Below are 27,985 nucleotides of genomic sequence, written 5' to 3' on the forward strand. Positions count from 1 at the left end.
ACTCGCTTCAGGTTTCGCTGCGTTCCTCTGAAAAGCAGTACAAGGCACACGATAAAATCATAAAACTGTATCCTAATTTAAAGCCCTCTCTCTCCCTTCACAGTGTCTATTAGAGATCCACGTACTAATTCTTTTCATGTTCAGGGCTCCTGCAGATGTAACGTCCTACAAAGGAGTAATTTATAAGACTAATGAAAAGAGCAAGCAGTTTGTGGAGATCAGGGGGTCTTTCATGAGTCTGCACGGGAATAAAGGAAAACAGGAGCGCGCGCACGGCGGAGTTTTTGAACTGAAATTATTGCTTTATTAAGCTGAGGGGCTCGTTCGTGCTACAATAGAACAAACACGTTGAAAGGTGCTGAGAGGATATCAGCACGCTTGTTCTGTCTGAGCGCAAATATGTCTCACGAGAGGCTGCAATGTAGCGCACGTGTGACAATGAAAGGAAGGCTATTCATTCTAAGCATCAGCAACAGCCAATCCGGTGACTCATTTTTCCTTTTAAATTTTTTTTTAATACATAAAATCTTAAAAATAGGAGTTCCAAAAATGATAAATAGCACAGTGGAGTCTGCCACAGTAGATTTTTTTCTGGAAGTAAAAACATCTTAAATTTGCACCTGCACTAATTCTTTTATATGCAAATTTTTTAGAAAACATTTGAGATTATTTTTTTTACATTTTTTGGCATGGGAGGTGTGAGAAGATATATTATTTTAATATAATTTAAATGCAGGGTGAAATATGTTCAGAACTAATGCAATTCAGGTAGCAGTAATTCCATCAACGCCCTTGATTGAAGCAAAATAGTAATATGCAAATACCAAAAAGAAGATGTACAGCTACAAGCAAAACTCTGAAATCATTTAGATTTAAAGAAATAATATTGCACAGAGGGGAGAAAAATTAATCACACAGAAAAATGTCTCCTTTAAGATTGCACTGGTGTTTTACCTGGAGGCAGGGAATGTAAATGAAAAATCAACATTGTACCCTCTGATAAGGCTAACAAATTAATAAAAGTATTTTCCTTCTACCTCCTGTGCTGTCGCTCATGTGAAAAGTCATGAGGCACGGGGAGTGGAACTTTTGTCGTCTGGATTGGTTTCGTGCTGGAATTTCACGCAGTGACACAAACGCAGCAGTAATTAAGGCCTCTTGCAAAGAACAGGAACCTGTGCGCTCTTCCCTTCCTCCGTAGCCATCCTCAGCGTGGAGATACAGCACAGAACAGTAATAAACTCACTCACATTCAAGGTCCTTTGTGCTGAAGTGCCTTTGACAGTGAATCAGGTGACCTTTCAGCCAGTGGCTTGACCTTCGCGAGAGGCTAATAAAGCCTGTATCACTTGCTGATGAATTACACGCTTTTGACACCAGTTGAATTTGTGGCATTGAATTTATGATCTTGGGTGACAAGAAACACGTAATCTGATGGGAGCTCTAAGTCATGAATGGCCCACACTTTGGTAGCACAGTGTGCACTTGGTGCTCTTCTGTTTGATGTGTGTTTCGGGTTCATGTTACCTGTGCATGTTTAGTAAGTTGATTGTCTGTGGGGCTGTGTTACTCCTAGAATGCCAGTGGTAATTTATAAACTATACTTTAATGCTGCACAATGTGTCCTATTTTTGTATGTTTGGTGTTTACAATTATTGTCTATAACTGCGCATACGTCTTCTAGCATAGAATTACTTACATTTATTGCTTTAACGCAGTGGGCAATGAAAGTATAGCGAGTCTTTTGTCTATACCATTCTGTAGGACAGATTTATAGTCCAGAGTGCAAGAGGATGAAAAACAGGAAGTGGAGGTGGTGTCCATCTGTGTGTGTGTGTGTCTGTGTGTGTGTGCGTGCGTATGGTCGCCAGTGTAAATGTGTATGTGTTCCATTATGTATGCAAATGTGCATGCATGTGTGTCTGTTTGTCTGTGTTTGTGTGAGTGAAAGTGGGTGTATGTGTGTGCGCAATCAGGTGAGTTTGTATGTGTATGTATATATGTGAGTCTGTGCGTGTGTGTGTCTGTGTATGTGAATGTATGTATTTATGTTTGTGTGTGTATGTGTGTGCATGTGTCTGTGAATGTGCGTCTGTCCATGTGTGAGTGTGTGTTTATGCCTGTATGAGCGTGTGTGTGTGTGTGTGTGTGTGTGTGTGTGTGTGTGTGTACATACAGAGGAAAGATCTAGGCATTGAACTGTGCTGTCGACACCAACTCCACTCCCCTCTCCCCTCAGCCGCTCTGAGCTGCCAGTGGCTGAAACTCAGATCTCTCTGACAGGAGAGAGGAGGGCCTCAAACACAACCCTACCTAGTCCTGCTGAAGCCAGGTTTCCATCACAAGCTAGATCCACAGAGAAGCCATTTATTTATCATATGGATCTTTAGTATGTTCATATTAGCTGCTGTTTCATATATAAAGAGTTACATTAACTCTCCACAACACTTTATACTTTCTGCATTTGACTAATACTGTAGCCATTTGGGTGAAGCTACTTACTGTTCAAACACACAGTCCTTGGGTTCTTCTTGTAAGTTGTGGTTACATGAGGATGAATGAAGTCTCATGAGTGAATGTGTTCTATTCCCAGGACCACTGGATGATGATCTGGAAGAGGAAGAGGAGGAGTGTGTCTCAGAAGAGAACGAGCTCCTGGCCAAAGATGAGTTCTCCGTAGAGGAGAACTTCTCCACTGACTTTGAACCCGAAAACCTGAGCTGTGAGGACATGGAGTACTTCTGCAACAAAGGTGACTACCCCCCAACAGCAACACACAGACACAGATACACACCCCCCCCCCCCCCCCCCCCCCACACACACACACACACATATTCACATGACTGAATTCATCTGCTCCTTCACATCAATTACAACTTGGAACCAGGCAAACAAGGTTTGGCACATCATTGCTCGATGTTACCACAAATAAAGTCCTGTGCATCCAAAATACCAAAACCACATGACTGTCCTTGAGGAACATTTCCATTTGCTCAAACCCCATTGGTCAGGCAAGAAAAAAACACAGTTACTGGATGATGTGGATGTATTTAAATTATATGGGAATTTCTCCAGCAGCTCTGTGCTTGTCTTTGAAAGCAGTCCGTTTGATATCTGATCCCCACCATGTATCTGAGAGCTGGGGTTTGATCTTGGAGAAATGGCACCTACAGCCCAGATTGCTTCCAGCTTTGTGGAGCGGTTGGAGGAGGTGGGGGTGCACAGGAGAACAGCGCTTATGTGTGAGCCAGTGGCTGCCCCCCCATCATCACCACCCCCCACCCCCACACCAACAGCACCTGCCGCAGGGAGAACTACCATCAAACACCTAACTCAGCCAAACCCTCCACTCCTCTTTGAATTCCATTTCAATTAGATCCATTTTTTGTTTCCTTTTGGTCACACCTTGCCATCAGTAGCAGCTAATTTGTGGCATGCTCCAGGTTACAGTGCATAGACTTGTCTTTTCTTCCTCACTTACCCCCACACCAAATTTCACTACCTCAGGTGTCGAGCAGTATGAATTTTACTTGTAAATAGAGAACTTATGCTTTGAATGTCCCCCCCCCCCAAAGAAAGAAAATGTTTTGAATTAAATATTTTTCACGACTATAAACTATCCTGTTTGCCTTGCGGGATTTCTCTCTCAGACACAACTCTAAAAAGGGAAATCTTTTATGTTTTGCATTGGCTGCGCACAATAATATTTTTTTGTTCTTCGAGAAAAGGAATAAAGGCACAGTGTGTGAGAACATTAATTCTGATGGCAATTGAGTTGGCAGTTGAAATGGAATTATGTTTAACTCCTTCCTTGCCTTCTGTGGTAGCCAGCTGTATGTATACACACACACATGCGTTAAACACCCTATGATGCGGTAACATTTCAGCACACTGCTGCATGTCTGATTACTACAAATCTGAAATACTGAACATGAATGGCGCTTAATGGGCTTGGGTGTTGCATGTTAATATGATTTTTATATGTTAATATGATGACCTTTATAATCAGTTGATTGTGCTGAGAGCCCTGATCCCTTGCTTCGGTGTAGAGAAATGTGAACAGTGAACGGGAATTACATTCACAACACACACTCAAAGGGAACTGACATAAATTCCTGATATTCCTGAAAAGTGTGACATCAAAATTTTTGGGGAGCTTTTTTTTTTTTTTTAAACAAAACACTTTATTTCTCAGATAACCTCAAAGTTGAGTTGGTTTCCACCAAAGCTCCCTCTAGTTTTTAACATATATGCATAAAGTGAAACTAATAAAGAATCCAAGGAAAGACACTGTTTTATTTCCAAGATTTCTCCATAATCTTCTCCATGTCACATACAAGCTTCTGCCAGATTCTTCACTTTTTAACCATCTTAGCTAAGTCTCCCAGTTCCTCACAATACTAAAGTAATGTTCTCTGTGAGTTTTTTCTGTCCTTTTCTATGACTGTTAGTTGTAAGCAATCATCAGGTGTAGTCATTTTCCTCTTGATCCCCTCCTCAATTAGATCTCTTTAAACTAATTTAGCCGTGTGTCTGAGTGGCTTAAATTCCTCTCCACTTGTACAGAAGTGCTGGGAATTAAGCGGGAAACACAATCCTGGTGGCATTAAACGGTTTATGTGTGTTACTCCTTAACTATGGAAAGGGAAAAAGAGAGACCCTTGATTAACTAAACCCTCTCAAATTTGATGGCACAGCGTAATTAGCCCAGTGTGGAGTTGAACGTAGGGTTTTAAAGCAGCCACTCATCCCATGGCCTTTATCTCCTCCAGCTTCCCTGAGAATAAGGTCTCCCGTGTAAGGTTTCTCCACTGAGCAGTCGAGTGACTCTGCGGTCTTAGCTTAGCCTTGTATCTGTGTAGTCACTCTCTGAAAATGGGCTTGTCAGGAAGACCTAAAAACCTCCATTAAAAGTTTCAGCCTATAATAGGTATTAAAAAGCTGTAGGAACACAAAGAGGAGCACCAATTTTCATTAACATATGAAGCACTTATTAACTTTGATCAGAGTGCGGTGAAGTAGCAAAGCGGCTTAAAAGCACAAAGGTCAAGAAGTTGAATGCCACCAAAGTCTAGCCCATTTGCCTTACCCTTGCATGGAAGGGGGAGAAAAAATGGTCCTCAGATTGCTGTTTGGAGCACCTGCAAGGGTTAGCTGGGCCTGGTTGGAGATTTCCCATCACTTGGACCTCTGTCCCTCTGTGAATCCTGCTACTAGCGTGTCTCCTGCCCTTGAGGACCATTCTGCTTTGGAACGCCATTGGATGAAGGAAGGCCCTTTTGGTAGCGGCATCCTCTCTCTCTCTCTCTCTCACTTTGTGTGCTCCTCCAGTCCCTTTTTGAGGAGGCCGAAAATCGGAGACGGTGCTCTGTCCTGGAAAATCCAGGAGCTCCTTTCACATTCGCATTCAGAGCACTGTTTAGCCAATCTACGACGCAAGAAAACTGTGTCAGCACTAAGGACTGTGGAAATCTTAAAACTGTCTGGAGAGCGTGTTTGCTTCAGGAACACTGGTGCTTTCTCATGTACCATGAAATGATGTGAGTGGATCTCTTCGATGCTTTTATTCCCTCCACAGAATGGCTCTGAGACAATGTACATTGGTGTGAAATGAAGGAGCCGTGTTGGCGACGAAACCAAAGGGGGCCTGCGCCGAGAGCTCTGGTGAAACTGTACAGCCCCTTAAGATTCGACCTTTGCGTCTCCTTGACGATTACAGAACCCTCTGCTCAAACAACTTCCTCGGCATGGCCAATTTCACATTTATAGAGGCCCGCTCGTGAGCACTGCACAGACCACAGCTTTCACAACGGCGATTTATTGCCAATTGTCACACCGTGTACCAGCATTTTGAGAGCAATGTCGTTTTTTTTACTGAATAGCATCTTTCTCCAGAAATTGTGAAATTTCACCTTGCTTTCTTGACCGCACCATCTCCTTTTCAGGGGTAAACACCCAAGTGAAGAGCTGAGAGAGAGTCAATTAGAAAGTTGTATTCCAAAGTATTCTGTGTTGCGCACCTAGCTTATAGATCATTAAATTATTTTTTAGTTAATTTAGCAAAGATTGCTCTGTTTTCAGAAGAACTTTAAAGAGTGGTATCACAAATACTTTCACCCTTGCAAGATAGAATGCTGTCTCCTGTACGCTGCATGAAAGCGTGTGTCATTACAATCCAATCACGGCTCACATCCTGAGATCAAGCCCATATAACCTTCTAATTAACCAGTCTCAAACCACATCATGTTCTCAGTTCAGGAGACCAGGATTAGGGCCGGCCAGCCAGTGCACATGTACGCCAGCCCTCAGCGTCTCGCCTCTGAACGAATAATTGAAATGGGAACGACGAGTGACGCACGGCCATAAACAGAATGTGGGCAAATTAATTACACATCTTTGTGCAATGGAGAAGTAATAGGAGTCCACGCAAAGAGAAGACCTTCCCCATGTTTCACCCCGAGACGGCGGCGTTCGGAGCAGCGAACGCGGAATCCTAATGCGAAGTCAACGCTGAGAATATGGAAAAATGCTAATTCGCCAAGCGATAAGATGAATCGAGACGTCCCTTTAGCCCCAGTTAACTCAGTGGAGGAAATTAATCATTAATGTTTGTTAAGTATGACAATCTAACTGAGCCAGATCTACATGCTCCAAGACTGAATGAGAGCGAGATAACCGGCTACAGACAGAGAGGAAAAACTGCCAGATTCTGTAATGATGGGAATTTAAGGGCCTGCTCTAGCAGCTTTAAAGAGGCAGTTGCAAGGCATTTTGCTAATAACCTCACAATGCGGGAGAGCTCGACAGAATCCGGTGCTTTTCTCTCTTTTTTTTTCGCAAAACTCTGGAAAGCCGATAGTGATGGAGTCCGGGATTTCGCGTTCCACGGGGTGTATGGATAATAGCTTATTGTGACACTAAAGCTGACAGAAACGCTGATACTGTTGTTTACCGATGCACAGGAGAGTGCGGTGAAAGTGGAGTTGTTCAAGTCTCTTTGGCGTTTGCCAGCTGAGACCAGAGCGGGCCTTTTTCTCACTTTTATTTAAGTCTGCAAGGACATCACCTAACATCACAGTGCAGGTGTAGAAATGACTGGCTATGACAGGTCCTAAACAGGTGGAGAGTGCAGTGGTGCAATGTAAGAAAATTATCTGCCACATCTAAATATGATGTTACTGATGAAAAAGGTGATTCAAGATGCTTGACCATTTGGGAATCAGACTGGATGAAAATGATTCTGAATGAATAGGACAGTGATTATATTGCTGTTCCTTCTCAAGATGATGGCTAGCATTGCTGCTTTAGTGGAGCATGAAGCAGTCAGAAGTCCTTATAAGAGGATTTCCATCCTTTGGGTCCCCTTCCACCCAGGGGTGGGCATTTTACTGGTGTTGCATCATTCATACTACAGCTGACTGTGTCATTTAGGTGCTTGCTACCATTAGATGGATCACTAAAATCAGCACTGTGTCTATGATGATGTTTTTTGATTCCAAGTCAAAAGCGATGGGTACCTGTTAATGAATCACCCAATATAATTGTGATGGCAAATAATGATTTAGGGAGCTTCATACTCCAATACCAGTGAAAGCAGTGATGGTTTCCGATGCCTGCAGCTGTTTTGGGAATTGCTGACAGCCAATATATTTATCTGTAGCATATACCATTCACCATGTAAATGAGCAAAAGGCGGAGTTACTGTGTATGAGGACTGTGTTTGCTGCCATGCTATATTGATTAGATAAAGGTTATCTGGAGAGCATTTATCAGTAGGATTATTCATGGAATCTACTAGACCTTTTGGTGGATGTCTTTCCTTCTACGTGACTATGTGGTGATGCTCATTGGTTCATTAGCTGTGGGGTCCTCTAGATGAGCCCTTGAAATGGTGTTTTACACAAAAAAGCAGCAGATACATGTGTGCGGGAGGTTTCATACATGCACGTTCAGTATGTTTAGATTTGCACTTAGATGCATTGGTAATGAAGAAGCACTACGTATTGAGGTGATTAGAGGTATTTCTTCCTGCATCTGTGCCCCAGAAGACTATGAGGAGGAGAACCCCAGGCTGATGTTGCATTGTTTTATGTTACCATAGCAATGCAATAACAATGTGCTGTGATGTGATGTAATATTGATGTAACACACTGTTGAATCTAGCAGCCTTTCAGCAAAATAATTGCAGGGACTTTACTGCTGTGACGAACAATTCTCTCTGCTTCTCTGTATGGCTTGTGCAGATTGATGAGTAGCGGAAAATGACGCGGCGCCGGAAGGGGAAAGCTGCGGCCCCCTCTCCATGGGAGCTCAGAGGAGCTGCCGAAGTTGCGGCTCATCGGCCAGCGCATCGAGATTAGGGCCTCTGAGCTCCTTAAAGTGCCGCGTACGAGACTGACATTTCCAAGGGCCTCCTTGGCAGAGAGACAATGCTAAAAGGGGGGGGGGGGGGGGGGTGAAAAAAGCCAATATGACATTGTTCCTACCTTGCTGGAGGAGCCGTTTGTGCAAATCGCCTATAAGCTTATTGACCTGGATGCGTGGCTCCCGTGTTTGACTGCGATTTGGCTGGAGAGCCCACCCCCTCCCCACACTCCCCTGCCCCCACCTCCCTGATAGGCTGGCGATAGGGCTGATTTTTAACAGCCCAGTGGTTTGTCTCGCATGCCCGCCAACCCCCACGCCCGTCCACCCCCTTCGTTTGTCCGGCCGCCTAACGTCCGGATCACACTCTCCGCCAGCTCTAGGCCTGCTGTTACCCTCCCTTCTGAAACCGCAGTCGGGAGAAATGGCAATTTACTTTGACCCATAAGAGAGGGGAAAAGCTATCCCACCATGCGCAACTCTCATGATTCCAATGCTGTTGGTCCTGGCCCAGCTGCACAAATAGAGGTACAGAGACTCACTTGAAGAAGAAGGCCCTGCTCATCAAGGTTATGCTAAACAGAATTAAATTGTTCGGTATATTTCATAGAAAGTTTGAAATGAAAATGCACACTGGCATTCCAGATAAGATTAAGTCTGCTTCCGTATTTTTCCGATACTCCAACACAATATTTCCACGCTCGCAGGCAAACACTGTATTTTTTTTTTGTCAGCCTACTCCTGCAGAAACTTCGCACAGCCCTGTGACATTGTTCCTCATGAGGTTGCGCGCGACACTGTGTTTAAAATGCACCGCAAACGGCGTCAGATAGAAGGCAGAAAATCCTTAATCACCGCTTAATTAAGGAATCATCTTGTAGCTTCATTTCCCGAGCTGTAATTAAACAGTTCCAATACGTTCCGTTACAGGGCTTAGCATGTTCGCCTGAGATCAAGGTAGAGCCTTCAATGTTATCTCCCTCTCTTTATTTTAAATTTGGTACATTGGAAGGCACTGTTGATATTTGCCTTTGTTATCCCTGCCATGATATGAGCCCAGTGTGCTAAAGAGGTACTTGAATCCCAACAACAATTCAGAAGGGAATTTAGGCATGTGCGCTGTCTGATATTGCTACAGCCTGAATAAAAAAGAGTGAGAGAGAGAGAGAGAGTGAGAGAGAGGAGCTCTCCATCCCAAGCAAACACTTACTCTGAGGAAACTGGGTCATAATGACCTCATGTACTGTAAGTAGGACAGCAATGCACAGACTTCCCCTTTGCTTTTCAGCGCGAGGCAGGAAACGTCAGTCCCCTTGGCAGCATCTGCTGAGCGGAGTCTTCAAGGGCCAAACGAACGGGCAGTCTTGGGCTGGGGGGTTGGGGGGGGGGGGGCAGCCCACCAGGAAGGACCCTGGCCTGACTTCCGGTCCGGCCTTGAAAAACTCTGTCTTTCATCGTTTACAGTGTTTTCTCAAGGCGAGAAGGATCCCCTGAAGGGAACAAAAAAGGGTTTAGCATTTACGGTATTCAGATCATTTTTGGTTCAGCCGATGATGGCCGCGACATAAGTGCATATCACGCATTCCATATGGCCAGTGTATGACTGTAGCATAAATTGGCCCTGATATTCAGTGACAGACAGTCAATGCACAGGCTCTCTCTTTTTGAAAGCCTACTTGCTGATGAAAGCATCTGTGAGTGGAACTCCTCTCCTATATGAGTTAATGCCACACAATTCTTCAAATATAATGTAATATAATGTGATGTACACCAAATGTGTCTGGTAGTAACATACTGGTAGCTTTTTGAAGCCTGCTCACGTATTGAATGAATGCCTGGATGAAAATATGTACAAGCCATTGTTTTTGGTGGTCTAAGAGGCTCTTCTCTAAATAAATGTATAAAATGATGATTGGCCATTGTCTTTTTTATTAAATACAACAGTGCTTGTCTTTTCTCTCATATTGTGGACTGATGCTGATTCCCCTGAACCAGACCTGGTCACCTGCTGGTCTTGGTAGGTGGAGGACAAGGGGCTCCTCAGAGCTGTGCCTTATCGCATGGAGTGGATAAACCACTTACAACGTGTTCGGTGACACAAGGCAGGGAGCCCACAGCCCCTGCATTCACAACTACGTCGACACCTTCATGACACGGTCAGGAATCGAGGGTGATGCCACCCCTGGTCGCACATTCTTTGCACACATTGTACATTTTGCTTGTCGCCATTGGGGTGTCATTTCCTTTGCCACTCGAGAATGTCACAGGTCGGCCACTTCTGTGCACTTGAAGTCCACAAGTCTCTCCAGCCAGACCATGGCACACAGTTAAACATAGTGCCAAAATCATCTGGAAATGGAGTAGTGATTTAGGTCTGTGAAATGCAGAAGTAGTGTAGCAAAAATTTCTCAAAGACTTGCAAATTCACCATGAGCGGAGATGGGGTGTGGCCCTGAAAACTGTGGAACTCAGTGGATTGTGTCACCGGTCAAATCCCTAGTATAAGTTAAATTTTAGAAACATTTTTTTCATTTCCTTGTGTGGAAGAAATATAGAAATTAGCTTACCAAGTCATCCTTGAATTGAGGTATAGCTGTGCTGTGGAGTAGAACATAGCACAGCATAGGCCACTTCCTGGTTTTGACTCCAAGGGATTATGGAATTTTCCTAAACTGAACTATCTCAAGGAGAGAGCAGACAGTGTCTGTTCTCCTGAAATCCACACGGGACTGTGAGATTTGTTTGAATCACAAGGACAATGCAAAGACATTTCTGCTGTTATAATGTAGATGATGATGACATCAGTGATGTTCAAATGTTTGGACAGTGCTCCCGTGCTCTCTCACCTCCATACCAGTCACAGCCACCACGGAGTTTAACATACCAAAGCTCCAGGAACAAACTGTGACAAGGAAGAGCCCGATATCTGTCCTCACACTGCAGGTCTGGAGCCAGCTGAATGACCAGGACCACCTCACAACAGCCTACTCAGTTCACTTAAATCTGACTTACACAGTAAAAAAAGCCATGCATGGTGAGAAGGAGGTTCTTAATTAGTTCTGCTAACTTGAGACATGTCCATCCTGATTGTGTATGTGTGTACACGTGTGTGTTTGTGTGTGTGTTAGCATGTTTGTGTACTGCATCTACCTTTAATTTTAACAAATGCAGATTCCCCAAATATTGTATAGTCAGTGTCTGGTCCCATGATCAGCATGTCACACCTGAATCAGGCTTGCTCATGTGTGTACTCAAAAGAGGTAAAGCCACACCTCCAACCCTTCCAGGACCTCTGCTCTACAATAGGATAGCCCCACTCCCAACCCCCCAGGGACTCTTATGGGTTACTCGCCATTGATTGAATCATAATTAAACTAAGAGGGATGCCTACACAATATATTGCAGCCAGTGTTACACTGAGGCAATGGCAGTTATTTCTAGATCTATCAGCTGCCTTTGACACGGTCAACCACCAGATCCTCCTGTCTCAGCTGTTGGCCCTGGGAATCACTGGAACAGCCCTGGAATGGTTCTTCTCCTACCTCAGAGGTTGGTCCTACCAGGTCTCCTGGCAGGGCTCCACCTCCTTGCCCCAGCTCCTGAAGGCAGGCATTCCACAGGTATCAATGCTGGGACCACTCTTGTTCCCTCTCTACACCAGAACACTTGGAGAGGTCATAACAGCACATAGCTTGTCGTATCATTCATATGCAGATGGTACACAGCTGTTCTTTTCCTTTGCTTCGGAGGTGGACATCACTCCTCAAATCTTGGGTTAGATGAACAAGCAACAGCTCAAACTGAACAGTGACAAGACTGAGATAGTCTATGTCCCAGCAAATACATCTCCTCCAAGGAACCTCTCAATTTGCGTTGACAATGCAAAGGTAATGCCAACTACAGCTGCCAAAAACATACGAATAACTTTGGACAGCAGTCTGTCTTTCAAGGAGCGTATTGCAGCCACAACCAGGATCTGCAGATTCCTTTTGTTCAACATCAGGAACATCAGACCATACCTTTCCACATACACAGCCCAAGTTGTGATCCAGGCTCTCATCCTGTCACATCTGGACTACTGCACCTCGCTGCTTGCTGGCCTCCCAGCATATGCCATCCGACCACTGCAGCTTATCCAGAACACAGCAGCCTGACTGACGTTCAGCCTCCCCAAGCAGGCCCATGTGACACCTCTCATTGAATCCCTCCACTGGCTACCGGTTGCAGCAAGGATCAAGTTCAAGACCACATTACTAACCTTTAATGGATCAGCCCCCCGTTACATACAAGACATGATCAAGGCCTACAAGCCAGCTACCTCAGGGCGCCTCTGTGTCCTGAAATACAAGGGCAGTATCTCTCGAACCCACCTCTTCTCAGTACTGGCTCCACACTGGTGGAATGAGCTTCCTGCTGAGATTCGTAGAACAGACTCCCTGGATGCCTTCAAGAGAAAGCTGAAAACTCACCTCATCTACCTTCCTCTCTATCTATCCTATCTATCCCTATTTTCTATTAAAAAAGTACTCTACACTAGTTTAGCACTTAACTCAGTATTTTACTGACCTCTTGTAGTACTTTTCGATAACTACTCTTAGCATTGTGATGCACTTATTTGGAAGTCGCTCTGGGTAAGAGCATCTGCTAAATGACGTAATGTAATGTAAAGCTGCAGAGGATTCAAATGCTACTCTTTGGTGTTTAGATGGACAACGAACACAGCATATTTGCAAGTCTGAAGGTCTCAAGTCTGCAGCACACCTATTTATAATGTCCAAATGTTCTGCAGTTGCTGTGTATGCCTTGTCTATACGTATGCTGCCACATATCACTGCAAATGATGTAGGTGGAGCATTTTTAGTGGAGCAATACTGTTGGTGACAGTGCTGACAATCCAGGTTTTGATACAACACTTATATTCAGGATTTCTGCGCTGATTTGTTTGGCAGCAGATACCATCCACTAGGGTGGTGGAGGATTATGCCTTTGGAGGTAATTTGTATGGTCTAGCTGCACTATGGTGTTACTCCAGATGACAGTGTGCCAGAATCCTGTGCCTGACCTCTGACCTTCTGTCCCTCAGGTGAAGAAGATGGGAGCAGGGAGGCGGGGGAGTCCGATGTTGACGGACAGAATGAGAAAACCAGACACACCCCCCTCGAGCCAGAGGACTGGGATGGACCAAGTAAGATAAACCCTGCTTTTTCAGCTTTGATGTTCTCCAGACATGTTATGGAGGCCATGTTGATTTCTATTCTCTTTTGATAATGAAACGCTGCATTACTGGCCCATAAAATGGATGTGCAAGGTGTATGCTGTAACAAGGGCATTCTTTGTTATTCCCATTGCTTTTCCTCAAAAGTGAGGTTCAGGTAGAGTAACATGGTTAGGACAGTTCTTCTTTTATGATAATTAAGATCATGAGTTCAGTAGCCATGGAAGAACCCACAGCCTTGTCAGAATGGAACAACATGCAACACTTGCTTAAATTCATTACTGTAAAGACAAAGCACGCTGTGGTTAGATTGAATCTGTGACCCAGATGCATGCTCAGAAGTATCACTCTGACTGAACCCCTCACTGTAACCCTCTTCATTTCATCTGAAACAGCAGCCTATGTTACAGTGTTGAATTCTATGACAGGATAAGCCTTGCCCTATAACAGTGGTGCTACCCAATTACTGTAGACACGTTAGACTAAAAGCAAGAAGGTGTCCTGTCAATATGATATCTGAGCATTTGCCAGATTTTTGGTGACATTCTGCCATTCCCTGGATTCCTATAACCGTTTAGCCCATTAGATAGCTGACTGTAATCACTTGTCTGGGGCCTATTACGACATGTTTTAAATTAATGCATCAGGGATCTGGGGATTTCAGTACCGCAATAATAGTAGGGCATCTTAAGATATCCTTGACAATCACCAACCTCGCAGAACTCGCATTGTCTAGAAGCAAGTTGGGAGGGTTTAAGGGCGAAAACTGCTAAACTGTGAATATACTGTCTTGAGTGCGAGCTTCGCCTTATCTCCTGTGCTCCTTTGCCGGGTAATGAAATAGTTTGGCGCATGCACAATGACACACAGCTGTTTTGCAAAGCATCTCTGAGGTTACAGCAGTAGGTTTTTTCTTACTGTCTGTAAGTATACAATAAAACAAAAGCTTGTTTTCATTTAACCCATGAACAAACACTGCATGAAAAAAGTACTTGGCCATCCATATAATAATATTCAGTTGAATGCTATAAAAGTCTCTAGGTATGGCAGTTAAACTAGCTTCCCAGGGTGTTATACATGGAACTTCCTGTTGATTTTGTGCTTTGAATGAATTTCTTAGCCACATTTGGTCCCCTGACCATTCCCAAGTTTGAAGCTGAAGCGCGTTTGCCAGGTGTCCACTAAAAAGTTTTGTTTTCATATTGATGAAAGTATTCCATCTGTTACTGCTGCACGAACTGGGTCTGATGTATCTTTACATGCAAATACAGTTAAAAAAGTAACAATGTTACTATTTATACTTAGGACACTTTAATGGGTATATAGAACATATTATGGCTAAAGTAGATATACAAGTGAAATAGCATGTGCTTGATAAAGCCACTAATTAGATGAAATTAGCATAATTTCTGCATCTTGCTGTACCGTCTTTGTTTAGATTGTTTTACGTATAGTTATTCTCCTTTTAGACAGAAAAAATGTGGTGTTTTTAATAGCCAGACATTATACATCAGAGATAATATGCAGTGGTAAGTACATTGGAAGTTGGAACAGAAATGCTGGGTCTGGGACTTAATACCCTAATGAGTGTCTCAAGTTTGACAAAACTCTGTTCCTTAACAAACCTTTGAGGACAACTGCGAGAACCGATATGCTGTGCTTAAATGAACCTATTATCACCAAGGAATTGTACGTTTGGTTAGCAGGGTTGAATGGAGTAGATTAAGTTGCTTTGCTGCTAAGCTTATTGAGAATATGCTGGAACACAGCCTGTGCACCCCCCTAACAGAAAGCTTATAATAAAAATTATATTTATCTTTTCTTCTTGAAGAATCTCATTTTACCATGCAGATTTTCCGTTGCTTTCTATGAGGGTTTATATATAAAAAATAGTTTTATCTTGTTTTTTTTCTTTCTTAAAAGTCACTTCATCAAAGAGATGGGTAATACATCTAGAAAGATAGTAAGGCAGCAATTACTGTCCGGCATTACGGCCACGATGCTGAATGCACAAAATATGATTCCTTTGAATGCATATGACCTCAAGAATTTATTGCAGGTATATACATTTATAAAGTGGATCCAGGCAAGTTATGCTGGAAGCCCCCCTGGGGTGTGTATTTTATACTGACAGAGAATCAGTGTTATCGGAGCTATCAGATAATGCATTTATCATTAAATTTCACATTTGCATTTAAATCTCGGGAAGGAAATGAGTATTGCTGGCTAAAGATAAGAGCGCTCGGACGACTGTAATAAACCATCACTGTGATCGGCCGGGAGCCGGGGCTGAGGGGGTCAGCCCAGAACTATGGGGTGACGACAAAAAAAAGGCATCACATTCTGAAGGCCTTTTGGGGGGGGGTGGGGAGGGAGAGAAAAAACGCTGAGCTCAAAAATACCGCCTTGAAAAGAGGGACGGCGAACCGTGTGACTGACTAATTATGTTCGTGTTGCGCCCATCACAGCGAAAGTTAAAGAAGCTCAGGCTGTTGCCAGATTGTGGGCAAGAGGCGTGATTTTTTTCTTTTTCTTTTAAAGAGCACAATGCTAGATTGTGTCCTGATTTTTTGCGTGAAGACTAACTTACAGCAGTCATATGTCACTGTAAAGAATCATCCTAGCCCCCATCAGATGGGCTGATGTCAGTCCAGCGTACTCCTTTGGTTTTGGCCCTACAGCCCGTGAAACAGTGTGTCTGGGGACTAGTCCCCGAGTGTGAGCATGACAGCTCAGTGTCTCAGTAAACAATATCTATGGCGTCCTTCACAAGAACCGATTATAATTGTACTGAACACGTTTGAGCTGCTTTTCATTGTTAAGTGTCACATTCCCGTAATGACACAATAGTATTTTGTTTTCATTCATCCATTTTTGCTGAAATGAAGTGCAACCATTTACTAACAGACTATTGTTATCTGAAGTAATGTAGACTCCAGCTGATAACATCTGCGATCTGACCTTTTCATCACGAGGTCATTCAGTAACGCGGAGACCCATTCCAAAGAGGTAACTCGTGGAAAATTCTCTCCCTGTAGCAATGTGCCCTACATACTTGCCCTCGAGTACACAAATGGTCTATCCAGTTGAGGATAAGTTTCAGAAACAGGAAATTCCCATGATGCTCTGGGAAAGTGGTATGCAAATGAGGAATCGCTTTCTACTTGTCCACTAGGAATCCAAAGTCTCAGGGTATGGGATGTGGCACTCTTCCGAAAATGATGGTATTGTCTTTGAAGCCAGTGTGCAGGGGGCCAGGAATTAATCTTTGCACGTAATAACGGCATTCAGTTTCACATCATGTCTGCTGTGAAAGGCCATTTCCCTTTTTAATTTTTCCCATTGTGTAGGAAAAGTCAGATGGGCATGTTGTAATTTGAATAAAGTGGGAAATCAGGCAATCAAATATGAACATCTTAAATGACATGACTTCCTGTTCACTGCGATTAAAAGCAAATTTATTTAGTTTGACTGTCTAACCTTTAATCTCTTTGTAAATGCTCAGATACTCTGCATTCAAATTGTCTTTGTTAATAAAAGGGCCTCTAATGCAGAGGTAGGGAAAGGTGTGATTACAATCACCAGCAGATAATTCTTAAACACTTTGTGTGTGGATCTGAACATAGACCATTTTGGCCATTATGCTGAAAAGAGGGAGGGATTTTTACAGCGCTGCACATTCTCTCGCCCAATGCAAGGGATTGAACTAGCTGTGGAGTTTAAAGACACCTTGACTTTTCTGTGCAAGTGGCATTTGCACAGCCCACCATCACCGTATAATAATGGGTGACTTTTGTCAGGTGCAGCTATCTGTTCAATAGGCATTTGTGATGTTGTGCTTTGGTCCTGGATTGTGAGGTCACCGTATCCTTGGCAGTACAGCTATACAGTGTGGCATTATGATCTTTAATTATTAGCCAGTGATAGTGATTGTCCCATCTGGAGACAATCCCCCATACTAGGGTCATCAGTGTAATTGCCAATGAGTCATTCAGCAGACATCTTATCCAGGGATACGATATAGCATTTAACATGCGGGCGAATTTGAATGCTTGAATAAATGATGTACAAGCGCTACAGAATTATTCATATGCATTAAACAACTGCAATCCAAAAGAAATAACCTAATCATCTAACAAGCAGAAGGTTTTGAAACTAGATTATGTAGAATAGGCTCCGCCCCAGTCCAGTTTTTATGTTTCTGAGACCCAGTATTAGGAGACTCCTCAGCACACTCACAGTGGCAGTGCTCTCCCAGAGCAATCATCCCCAAGATCTGCTGTTTCATGCTCATATCTCGTCATGGGTGTTTGTAGTCAGCGTCTAATGGGTTGTTAGCATGTATTAATATTCTCTCATTGTTGGAGACTATAATGATGTGCACTTGAAACTCTCCCTCAAGGCAGAATAGGAGTAGGGAAGATCCTACAAATGCTTCTAATGAACTTCTGTATGTTATCTGATGTTTTTTTTTTGTTTTGTTTTTTATTTCATATGAAACCATATCTCCCATTATAAGTCATAGAATATCAACTTTGCGAAGCCTTTACATGGCTTTTTGTGCTTTTGTGTCTGCATAGAATTGTCAACAACTCTCAAGACAGAACTGTGTCTTGAAATGAAAGATAACTGAACATGAAAGAGTGATGCCAATGGATTTGACTGTTGACACAGTTTATAGTACATGGTTTCTCACTTGACTGAGCATGGAGTGATCATCCACACACAGAGCTTTACATTGTTAGCATTAGTATGTATAATTTTATGGCTTTTAACTGCAATAAAATGACCAGTGATGAAATTATTAATAAAAAATCTTCACGGTATGAAGTGGCACTGCAAAATCAATAATGTTGTCTCTGTATACAGTGATCTTGATTCACACCGATTAATTGTGTGCAACACCAGTAAAGTCCACAGTTAATGCTAAACCAGTTGAGACGATAACTTCCAAGACCACACCTGTAAAGGCCACAGCAGGTAGTACTCTATCAGTTAAGGCTACACTAGCTGAGCAGTAAGCCTCTGCAGGTCACTCAGGAGAGGAATGAAGAGAGTGTGGGGTCTCTCTTCGTGTCCCCTCCCTCAGTTTTGCCACCCTGGTCCTTGCCGTTGTGAAACAGGAGCCTGACGGCTGCGGCCCTGCCCATCTCTCCATGCCAGCTGGTATCGGGCCACAAGCAGGCAGTCGCCAGGGGAGGGAGGATCCCTCCGGGGTCAGGGCTGACAGACAGGCACAAACAGAAAGCCCCGGTACCATTTGCCACCACCACACCCCAGCAAAATCTCGTGTTTCGTGGGACGGCAGTGCTCAGGCGACCAGTGGACTCTGCCTCCGGCATTTGACACGGCTTCGCCTTCGAGCCTCCGGCCGATCCCTTCCATGGTCCGGCCGATGCAATAACCGTTTCAGGTTTTTTCACGCACATATGTCACACTAAGTGAATTTGTGCAGCAGATGGTCACGATGCCGGGGCAGGTGCATCGACAAATGTTTGCGTTCGCTGCGGTGCTATTTATACCGTCGCGAAACAAGGGGGCACAAATATTTGTGAAAGGACGGTAGGCCTGCTTTGTTTTGAGTCAGAGTGATCAATGTTTTCTTTTCCCCACATGAAAATATATAGACAATATTGAAACAGTCTTAATGTAACATTACTTTTAGAAAAATCACCTTTTGAGAAGATATGTAAAAAGCATAATTGTGAATCAAATCAAAGAAAAAATGAAAAGATAAAAGCTAAAGAATTGGTAAAACAAATGCATTTTTACATTTAAAAAATACTTTTCAAACACCATTTTTTTCTCATGCCACAGAGATGAAAGGATGGTAGAGTATTTCACTTCTCACCTTCAGATATCAAGATTGCTCTGTCTTTGTTTAATTTGGGTTTCAACAGTCTGTGTGTTCAACTGCTGAAAACCCACAGAGTTCTGGCACTGAACATGGCATATTGAGGGTTGGGCTTATTTGGGGAGGGTTAACTGCTGCACCAGTGCAAACTGACAGATCCACAAGTCTGTGGGTGTGTCTATACTCCAAACTCACTGTTGAACTATCCTGCATGATCTGGCAACACAAGAGTAACCCTGTGATGTTGTGATGAAACACATACCTAGAAAGTAATCAGACATGTAAAGTATACTCGCCACATTGTAATGCGGGGTGAAAAATTCTCTCCTGAGCACTTTAACTTAATGAGACTTTCTGACACCTGCCAAGTTCTGCATCGCAACAGAAAATTTTAATTTTATCCCGAAGTCCATTAAGTCAGGGTGTCGTAAGAAAGGAGGAGACTGCTGAAATGAGTTATAGAGACAAACGGAGCACACAGATGCAGATTAAGCTTCAGAAGATGAGAGTGTAAAAAGGATTTAATGGTAGGATGGATTAGAGAAATCCTTGTAACAATGTTAAATAATTATAGTTCCAGCCGAGATCAAAGCACCATTGATTGAACCCCTCAAGCCTTTTGCACGGAGAGTCTTGGAAAGCAAAGATTGGTAAACTAGTGCTGAAGCCATTCTGACTGCACAAGTTAAATTGGATTGGAAATACAGGAATATAAGATGGATCCTTTAGAAAGGTTTTCAAAGCTTTTGTTGCCAGAAATGTAGCCACAGATTCAGTTGAAACCACTGATACCACTGTCATGGCAAAAATCAAAAGACCAGAGCGATTGAACCATTTCTCCTGATACCTGAGCAAGTAAGATTATTTAAATACTGTACATTCTTGACTTTTCCTTTTTCATTCAAAGTTGTTTTCTTGCCGTGTAATTAAAAATGTTAGATATGCATAATAACATTTTCTTTCCAAATTAGTTGTCTTATTTTAATTGTTATTGATGATCTTCTTACAAATTTATTTTATGTGCAGACATCACATTGCTCTGCAGAAAACCAACAGGAAACTCAATCACAATCACAACTGGCAGGTCATGCTTCACAATCCATTATTAAACCTGATGAAACATTTTGTATTGGATTCAGGCAATGTTTAAATCAAAGGTGAGACAGAATGAGAAATTTGTCATAAGATTTAATAAACAAATTTGTTAATGCTCAAACTGCAAAAAATGGAAATATTTTGTTCAGTAACTACAGGTAGTTGTGTATTTTCAAAGGCATATTAGTTGCCAGGCAACAAGGACAACAAGCCCACAGGTGTTTGTGGTAGGCTACCGAGTCTCATTTTCAGATTTACTTGGGAATAGAACTCACTATGTGGAATACAAAGGGAATCAGCATCCACTTTAAAATTACGAATTTTATGATTGTTTTTTCATCAGGATATTTACTGTAGAAAAATGTGGCATATTTGGAGAAGGAAACACAGCAGATCTAAATTGAATAAAGATAATTTTCTAAACATCACTTAAATAAAAACCTGAACTATTTTTCTAAAGGCTTAGTACATGTTTTAGTCTCTACTGTTGTAATGCATACCTTCCAGATTCACACACACACACACACTAATCACACACGTTTTCTGGCAAGCAGAAAGACATTCGGTCACACATGCATACACTCACACACGCACACGCGCACACACACACACACACACACACACACACACACACACACACACACACTCAAGAGAAACTGAATTTCTATTTCTGGTGATGAAGTATACAAAAAGAGATTAGACAAATCACTGTGCTCTTAGTATCCTTTAGTATCATGATGCAAATGTAGCCCCTGATCTGCTGTTCTAAGAGGCTTTATGTGCAAAACTTCATGCTTGTTAGTTATAGAATCCATCAGAAATAGTAGTGAATCACAATCACAATCGTTATTATCGTTAGAGGAAGGCATGATTTTGTTAAATTATATAGTCTGCAAACACATAGTATTTTAGGGTTTTTCAGACAGTTATTACTAAGCGCTCCTAGTGGTAGAGCAGCATTTTCGTATTCTTTGCAGTGCTGATTACACAGTGGACAAAATATCTAACGTCATTGTTTTTGCCCTGTGTATTTCATTGGTGTCATAGAAATTAATTACATTACACATGTGAGACTTTATATTAAAATTGATTCAATTATAAATGTTGCTTGCTTTTCCTTCTATCATATCATGCCCAGATTGCTTTGCAATTTTATAAATATATGTGGAGAATGTCACAGGAATGGCTATTTTAATGCTTACATGAAAATTCTTATATGAATGTTTATTTTAATGTATTTCCGGAGAGAACTTGCTGTTTCACAATATGTCATTCTATTACAGTTTTTTACAACCGTTTTCACACTTAGGTCAATACCATGGCCACTTTTTCAAAACTCTTAACACAGTGTGCTTAACAACCATGCATATGAGCACATCGGTTAATCTTTTGTGCAGAATGCACTACAACCACCAAAACACTTCATACTTCACCCAAAAGTGACTCGTGCCATAACTATAGCAATGCTCTCTGTAAACAGAAACCACTTGAAGCATTGCGAAATGCATATATTATGTGTTGCTGTATCCTCTGTTTTTGCATAGATTAGTGCTGCATTGCAAAAAAGGAAAGTAACGTAGAGTTTCCAGTACATATTGTAATACCAAACAAATAAATCTGAAATGCTGAAATATAACTCATGACAGCTCTATGCTACAATTTCTGAGGTATACTATAGTACAACAAAAAGTCTGCAGATGCTTTTCATTTCTAGTACAGTAAGTAAAACAACAACACATGATACTACCACTAGAAGTCTGCTGTAGCCCTAATGCTGATCCATAGTGTCCTCTGTATTTTGGGTCAAATTTTTATGAATTTCACATTTAATGCAACATTCTCCCTTGCCTTGAACCTTTAGAAAAAATCTTTAGCATATCTTTTCCACCCCTACAATCCCCCACCCCCATAAATATTTGAAGCCAAGCAGCCATCATGACACCAAGAACAAACATACAGCAGTAATAGTGGAAAAAGCTCTTCAGCGACAACTACATCTATATTTTGCCTATATACATGCAAATTTCAATACAAATATGACCACTTACAGTGGTAACAAGGCTGCAAACAAAAAAACTGAATAAACTTTCTGCTAAAATCAGAATAATCTGTCTTATTTCAAGCATATAGTTTCATTTGCCTGTCAAAATGCAGCATATTTCCATCTACAGTGATCTAAATTTTGTTAGGTTTTGAACTGAAAATTAACTGTTTTGAACACAGTATCTAAATGTCTGAAAAAATTTGCTGTAGTTGTACAGAATTTTGCTGGTGGTGAACATTGACTGAGAGATATTCATGAATTTCAGAAGAAGTGGTGATTGAATGCATTTTGTATCAAAGCAGTGCAAAAGTATACAGTTTAGTTCACATAGTCTGCTGATATGGTGAATGTGTTAAGTGTTTTGAAAAAGTGGACATGGTATTGAGACGTGTGAAAATGATTGTAAAAAACTGTAATATGAAATTAATGAAGTGTTTTGTAATGGTTTTAGTTCATATTCTATTGTAAAACCTTTCTATATTGTGTCAGTATGATATTAACCACAACAGTACACACACAAACACGCGCGCACACACACACACACACACACACACACACACACACAGTGTTCTGTGTTTGTAATATATTTATATTATGACATACTACTTTAGGAATAATCTCATTTATCTCACTCCTACGTTTTGAAAAGGCTATACACCCCAAAGCACAAGGAGCTCCATAGCATGTGCTGTGTCTCTTCGGGTTGGAGGGTACGAAGATTCTTGGGGAGTGCGTGTTTGTGTGTGCGCGTGTGTGTGTGCGTATGTTGGGTGTGGGGGTGGGGGGTACAACTTGCGCTTGACATGACAACCCCCCCCCCCCCACCCCCCCTTTCTCTTTCCCTCTCTCTGAGCACACAAAGCAGAAAAGAAACAGAGAAAGAAATGGCTGTGAAAAGCATCTATATCAGAGCACTCGCACCTACTTATCACGGGGGTTTATACAGTACTCCACAGCTGTGAACAGCGTGGCCCCTCGGTCACGCTAATTTCATCTTTTTGTGTGTTTGGAGGTGGAGATGTGGGCTGGTGTGGGGGTATGGGGCTGTTGTCAACTGAATTAAAATAATAACAGTGATAGTAATACTACTACTGCTGCTACTACTACCGCTACTAATAGTAATAATAATAATAACAATAATAATAGTAATAATAATGATAATAATGAAAGTTGATGAAAAAAACTTGCATGTTCCTCCCTGATTGTGTGAGTGTTGTGGTATTCAATTATGCAATTTTCATTGGCATATTAATCATCTTTTCAACAAACAAGCCGCCGTTAATTAAAGCAGAGCATGGATAAAGACGTGTTGCCGGATCATCACTCCGTTTATCACTGTGCGCAGACCCGCAGTTAAGTAAATTCAGGCTGTGAGATGAATTTCAATGGTCTTCTCGTTTTTTTGTTTTTTTTTCCCAGGTTTGTGTGTGTGTGTGTGTGTGTGTGTGTGTGTGTGTGTGTGTGTGTGTGCGTGTGTGCGCGCGTGTGCGTGTGTATGTGTGTGTGTTGGAGTTTGAATACAACTCGCCTAAAAAAGGGCCTTCCACGGTTCATGACAGAAAGATGAATTTATTTGTAATTTCTTGGAGAAGGCTGATAGAGCAATCGCATCCCCCATAATGGAACTGGAGAGGCTTGAACTTGACTGTTCTCTCTGATACGCCACAACAGCAGGCCTAGCCGCTTCAAATATACAGTTTTTGTTTATGCTAAAAAAGCGCACAGAAACTTCCACTGTGTCCCTGCCAAAATCTTTACCACCTCACTTGTTTTAATGGCTAAGCCACTGACTTAAATGCTTAAACCTGAATGTCAGGGTGAGACCCTAATTTTACATTTAATTGCATTGTGTTGTTGTTTTTTGCCTTTTCATTTAATTCCAGTTTTATCCCTTAATAAAATTCTGTGAGGCTGTGATCACCTGGTTAATGTTTTATCATGATTATTGCTGTTTATGAAAGCTTCTGTTCGTTTTAATTGTTGTGGAGCTGCTAGCCAAGCATTTGTTACAGTTATATAGTACATGTAAGCCGTGACAATACCATGAAAGGTATTCCTCATACATTCAGCACTGTCAGTCACTGAACCAAGACTTCCTGTTTTCTGAATCATCTGTTCTGTTTTTTATTGTTATATTCGGATGACTCGTGGGTAGCAGAATGGAGAGTATTGAGGATTCAGAAAGATATGTCTGCCTAATCACAGCTCTCTGCATCTCCTACCATTCACAAAAAAAGGTAGGAAAAAAAAGCCCCGGTGGTAAGAGCAGCCATGGGGCGATGGGAAGCACTCGAATCTGCCAGCAGAAACGAACTGCAGGCATCTGCAGACATGTTGCTCTCCCTCGTCCCCATTGTGGGGGCACTTTATCTGCGCCCGCCGCTCAAGCTCCCTCTAAACTGGAGGGCCAGTCTTCTCTTAACTTAAACATAAGATCTTCGTGGTTTGAAGCACTCGGCTGCACTGCGCCCAATGAGAATCTGAAAAGCAAACACGACTCCCAGTGTCGGTGTCGCCCATCGTGAAAAAAATCACACCTCGTTGGAGCACTCGTTTCTGCTGTGTTAGCTCGAATCTAAATGCACTCAAACAGACTGCTGCACCGGAGCAAGATTCCTTCTCAGGGAGAAAGGAATGAGAGAGAGGGGGAGAGTGAGTGAGAGAGGGAGAGAGAGAGAGAGAGAGAGAGAGAGAGAGAGGGAGAGAGAGAGAGAGTGAGGGAGGGAGAGGGAGAGAGAGAGAGAGAGAGAGAGAGAGAAAAGTCAAAAACCTCCACATAACAATGCCAGAGAAAAATCAGAACATTTTCCGCCGAAAGATGGGCCATTTCCAAATCCTTGTGCCCTATCAGACAAATTAAAGTAAATCAAGCATGAAATGAAGCAGAAGAGCCCAGAGATAAGGCTCCTTTAAGTCGTTTACAGATTAGGGTAGAGAGTGAGGTGCATCTGGTCTCTGGCAGTGAAGGAGGCTAGTTTCTCATTTCACAATAGCAGTCTCTGTATAGGATTACTTTCCCCTGTCACTGACATGGGGGAGCAGGGGAAAAAAAACAGTCCGCAAAATGTTTCTAAATATGTCCCTAATGTTTCTCACCAACTTCAGATGTATTGCAATAGGGCGATACTGTGTCACACAATGCAGCTTTTATTAGCAAGATTGTTAACATGTCAGTTCAAAGTATAGCACAGCTAAATGTATCTCCTGTGTTTTTTCCTGGTTTGTTTGCTTTTTATTTGTTTTGCTTCCTCTTTTCAACAGCTTTAAATATTCCCATTTTTGAACATGTAAGATAATCTTGGTATACGATTGGCTGAACTGTGTCACATGACCATGGGAATAACTACCGCAGTTGGTGGTTTGCATTCTTACACTCACAGCACCACAGCATTCTAAACTATTCATGATTTCTGAGAACAGCTGCCTGTATTGCAAATGACAAAAATAAATGAATTAATAAATACCATAGATATGTAAATATAACATAATGCAGTGTGGTCCACTTAGCTTATTATTTTATTTAGTTACTTTTTGGTAGATATATTTTGTTTACTGTTACCCCTTTCTAATGTACACCAGAAGGGTTAGAAAATAGAAAATGTCCAAAATCAGCCCAAAGTACTGTGCCCACTTTTTTCAGGTTGGCAATTTCATGTCATTACTTTGCTGCATAAACCATATGGACCAATCCAAGGAGGAGTACAGCAGCTGATTGTGTTATACATAAAGGGGTCCAGTATCTAAATATCAAGCCGTGTCATCATGCTCAAGGGAGGGAAAACGTCCATCTATAACAAGGTGCTGTCTCGGCTATGGGATTATTGAGGAAGCTAATGTTACTCAGGTAATAGCCTTTGAGTTGGCCATTGTAACAATGTAAGTAATGGATTGTAGTGATGTGTGAAACCTGACAAAAGTCTTATCACTGTCACCAGAAAGGACATCTCTTTATTTTTAAACCTGATAAAAAGTGTTGAGAAAAAATGTAATAACATCTTGCGTTTTCATGTTTTTTTTTTCATTTTCAATTTTTTATTATTTTTTTTAACTGATAGCTAAGAATGAATGTCTCTTTTAAAAACAGCTAGCTGCTTTCTCAGCAAGTGTAATTTTGAAGTCACTGCTAAGGTTCAATAACTCCAAGATGGAGCAGAGCCTATTTCTTCACCAGGACAAAACAAAATAAACAGGATAAGTGAAATGTTATGGAAGGGTATAGATGACATGGTCAAATGATTGCCTGTGAGACAGGGAAGAAACTATTTGATTTTACGAGTGTTACATTAACTTATAAAGGTGGGGGAGGTATATACAACCGAGTATAAATTTAGTTAAATGTTTTACACCAATGAAAACATCATGAATCAACCCTTTATGAATATTGGATAGTCTATTTTAAACCATCTTTGCAACTTATCATTGTTTTGATTAAAGAGTGGAGACACATTATCCGTAAGTAGGTTAATATTAACAATGACTATTGCTAATATTGTTGCTAATAGTTTATAGCATAGTAACTGTTATGTAAATAGCTGTTTAATTAAAATTAATAGTTTTTTTTTTTTGCTATACCTAGTGACTTTTTGGGCTCGTTTAATTAAAATTAATAGTTTTTTTTTTTTGCTATACCTAGTGACTTTTTGGGCTCTTTTTAGCATTTTTTCTTTTCTGAAAGCAGCCAGTGAGAAATCTAGGGACTTTAATGTTAGTTTGGAGACTTTGCAAAGTGAAAGAGGTAAAATGCTACAGATGGAGTTTTTCCTTCGTCTGCAATATTCATATGGTTTCAGGGATCACAGTCTGCAGTGTCATTGGTTACAAAACAATATTGCAGAGCTCTGCGGAGCTAGGCCCTGCCCCTGCCATGGCTCCAACTCCGGGTCTCTCCACTGTGGGCATGGCTAGAACAGTAACAAACGTACATCACTGACGTCATTGCATATGTGTCCAGATATGCATTTAGTGACTTTCAGTTACAAACTGAAGTACATCAAGCAAGATCTGGTTTAAAAAGTTTAAAAACATTGAAGGCAGCTGTGGTCTGTTTGGCTGGGTGAGCAAGCACTAAAATCTGTTATAATTTGACAGGGAATCTTTGAGAAATGGCATCCATTACAGCCCAAACTTCTGACCAAAATATAATTAGCCAGCTGTTTATCTTGATTCTGTACTCCCTTAGACCTTTACACGTATAATGGTGTCACATATAGTGCTGAATTGCTACCTTAACGATTTGTTCTAGGTTTGTGAGCATAGGTAAATGACAGAATTACTGGTCTGGAGTATACCATACATCTAAAACTAAGAAATGCTAAATCCAGCCAGTTTAGTACTGTAGCTAGCCAGGCTGTGTGAGTTGTTTGCACATCTATCCATCCCTGATCTTTGCATTGTTGGCTACTGGTATTGTGGA

General features: G+C 41.8%; 1 protein-coding gene across 1 annotated transcript in view; it reads left to right on the top strand.

The window, feature by feature from the left end:
• The window catches only part of zfpm2a (zinc finger protein, FOG family member 2a), a 137,616-nt gene that overhangs the window by 33,597 nt on the left and 76,034 nt on the right, over window positions 1–27,985 (top strand). Inside the window, exons 2-3 of the mRNA XM_036539175.1 lie at window positions 2,594–2,752; window positions 13,448–13,549. Of these exons, the coding sequence (XP_036395068.1) occupies window positions 2,594–2,752; window positions 13,448–13,549 (261 nt within the window). The remainder of the gene's footprint in view (window positions 1–2,593; window positions 2,753–13,447; window positions 13,550–27,985) is intronic.

Source organism: Megalops cyprinoides, chromosome 10 (genome assembly GCF_013368585.1).
Source record: "Megalops cyprinoides isolate fMegCyp1 chromosome 10, fMegCyp1.pri, whole genome shotgun sequence".
Classification (NCBI taxonomy): Eukaryota; Metazoa; Chordata; class Actinopteri; order Elopiformes; family Megalopidae; genus Megalops; species Megalops cyprinoides.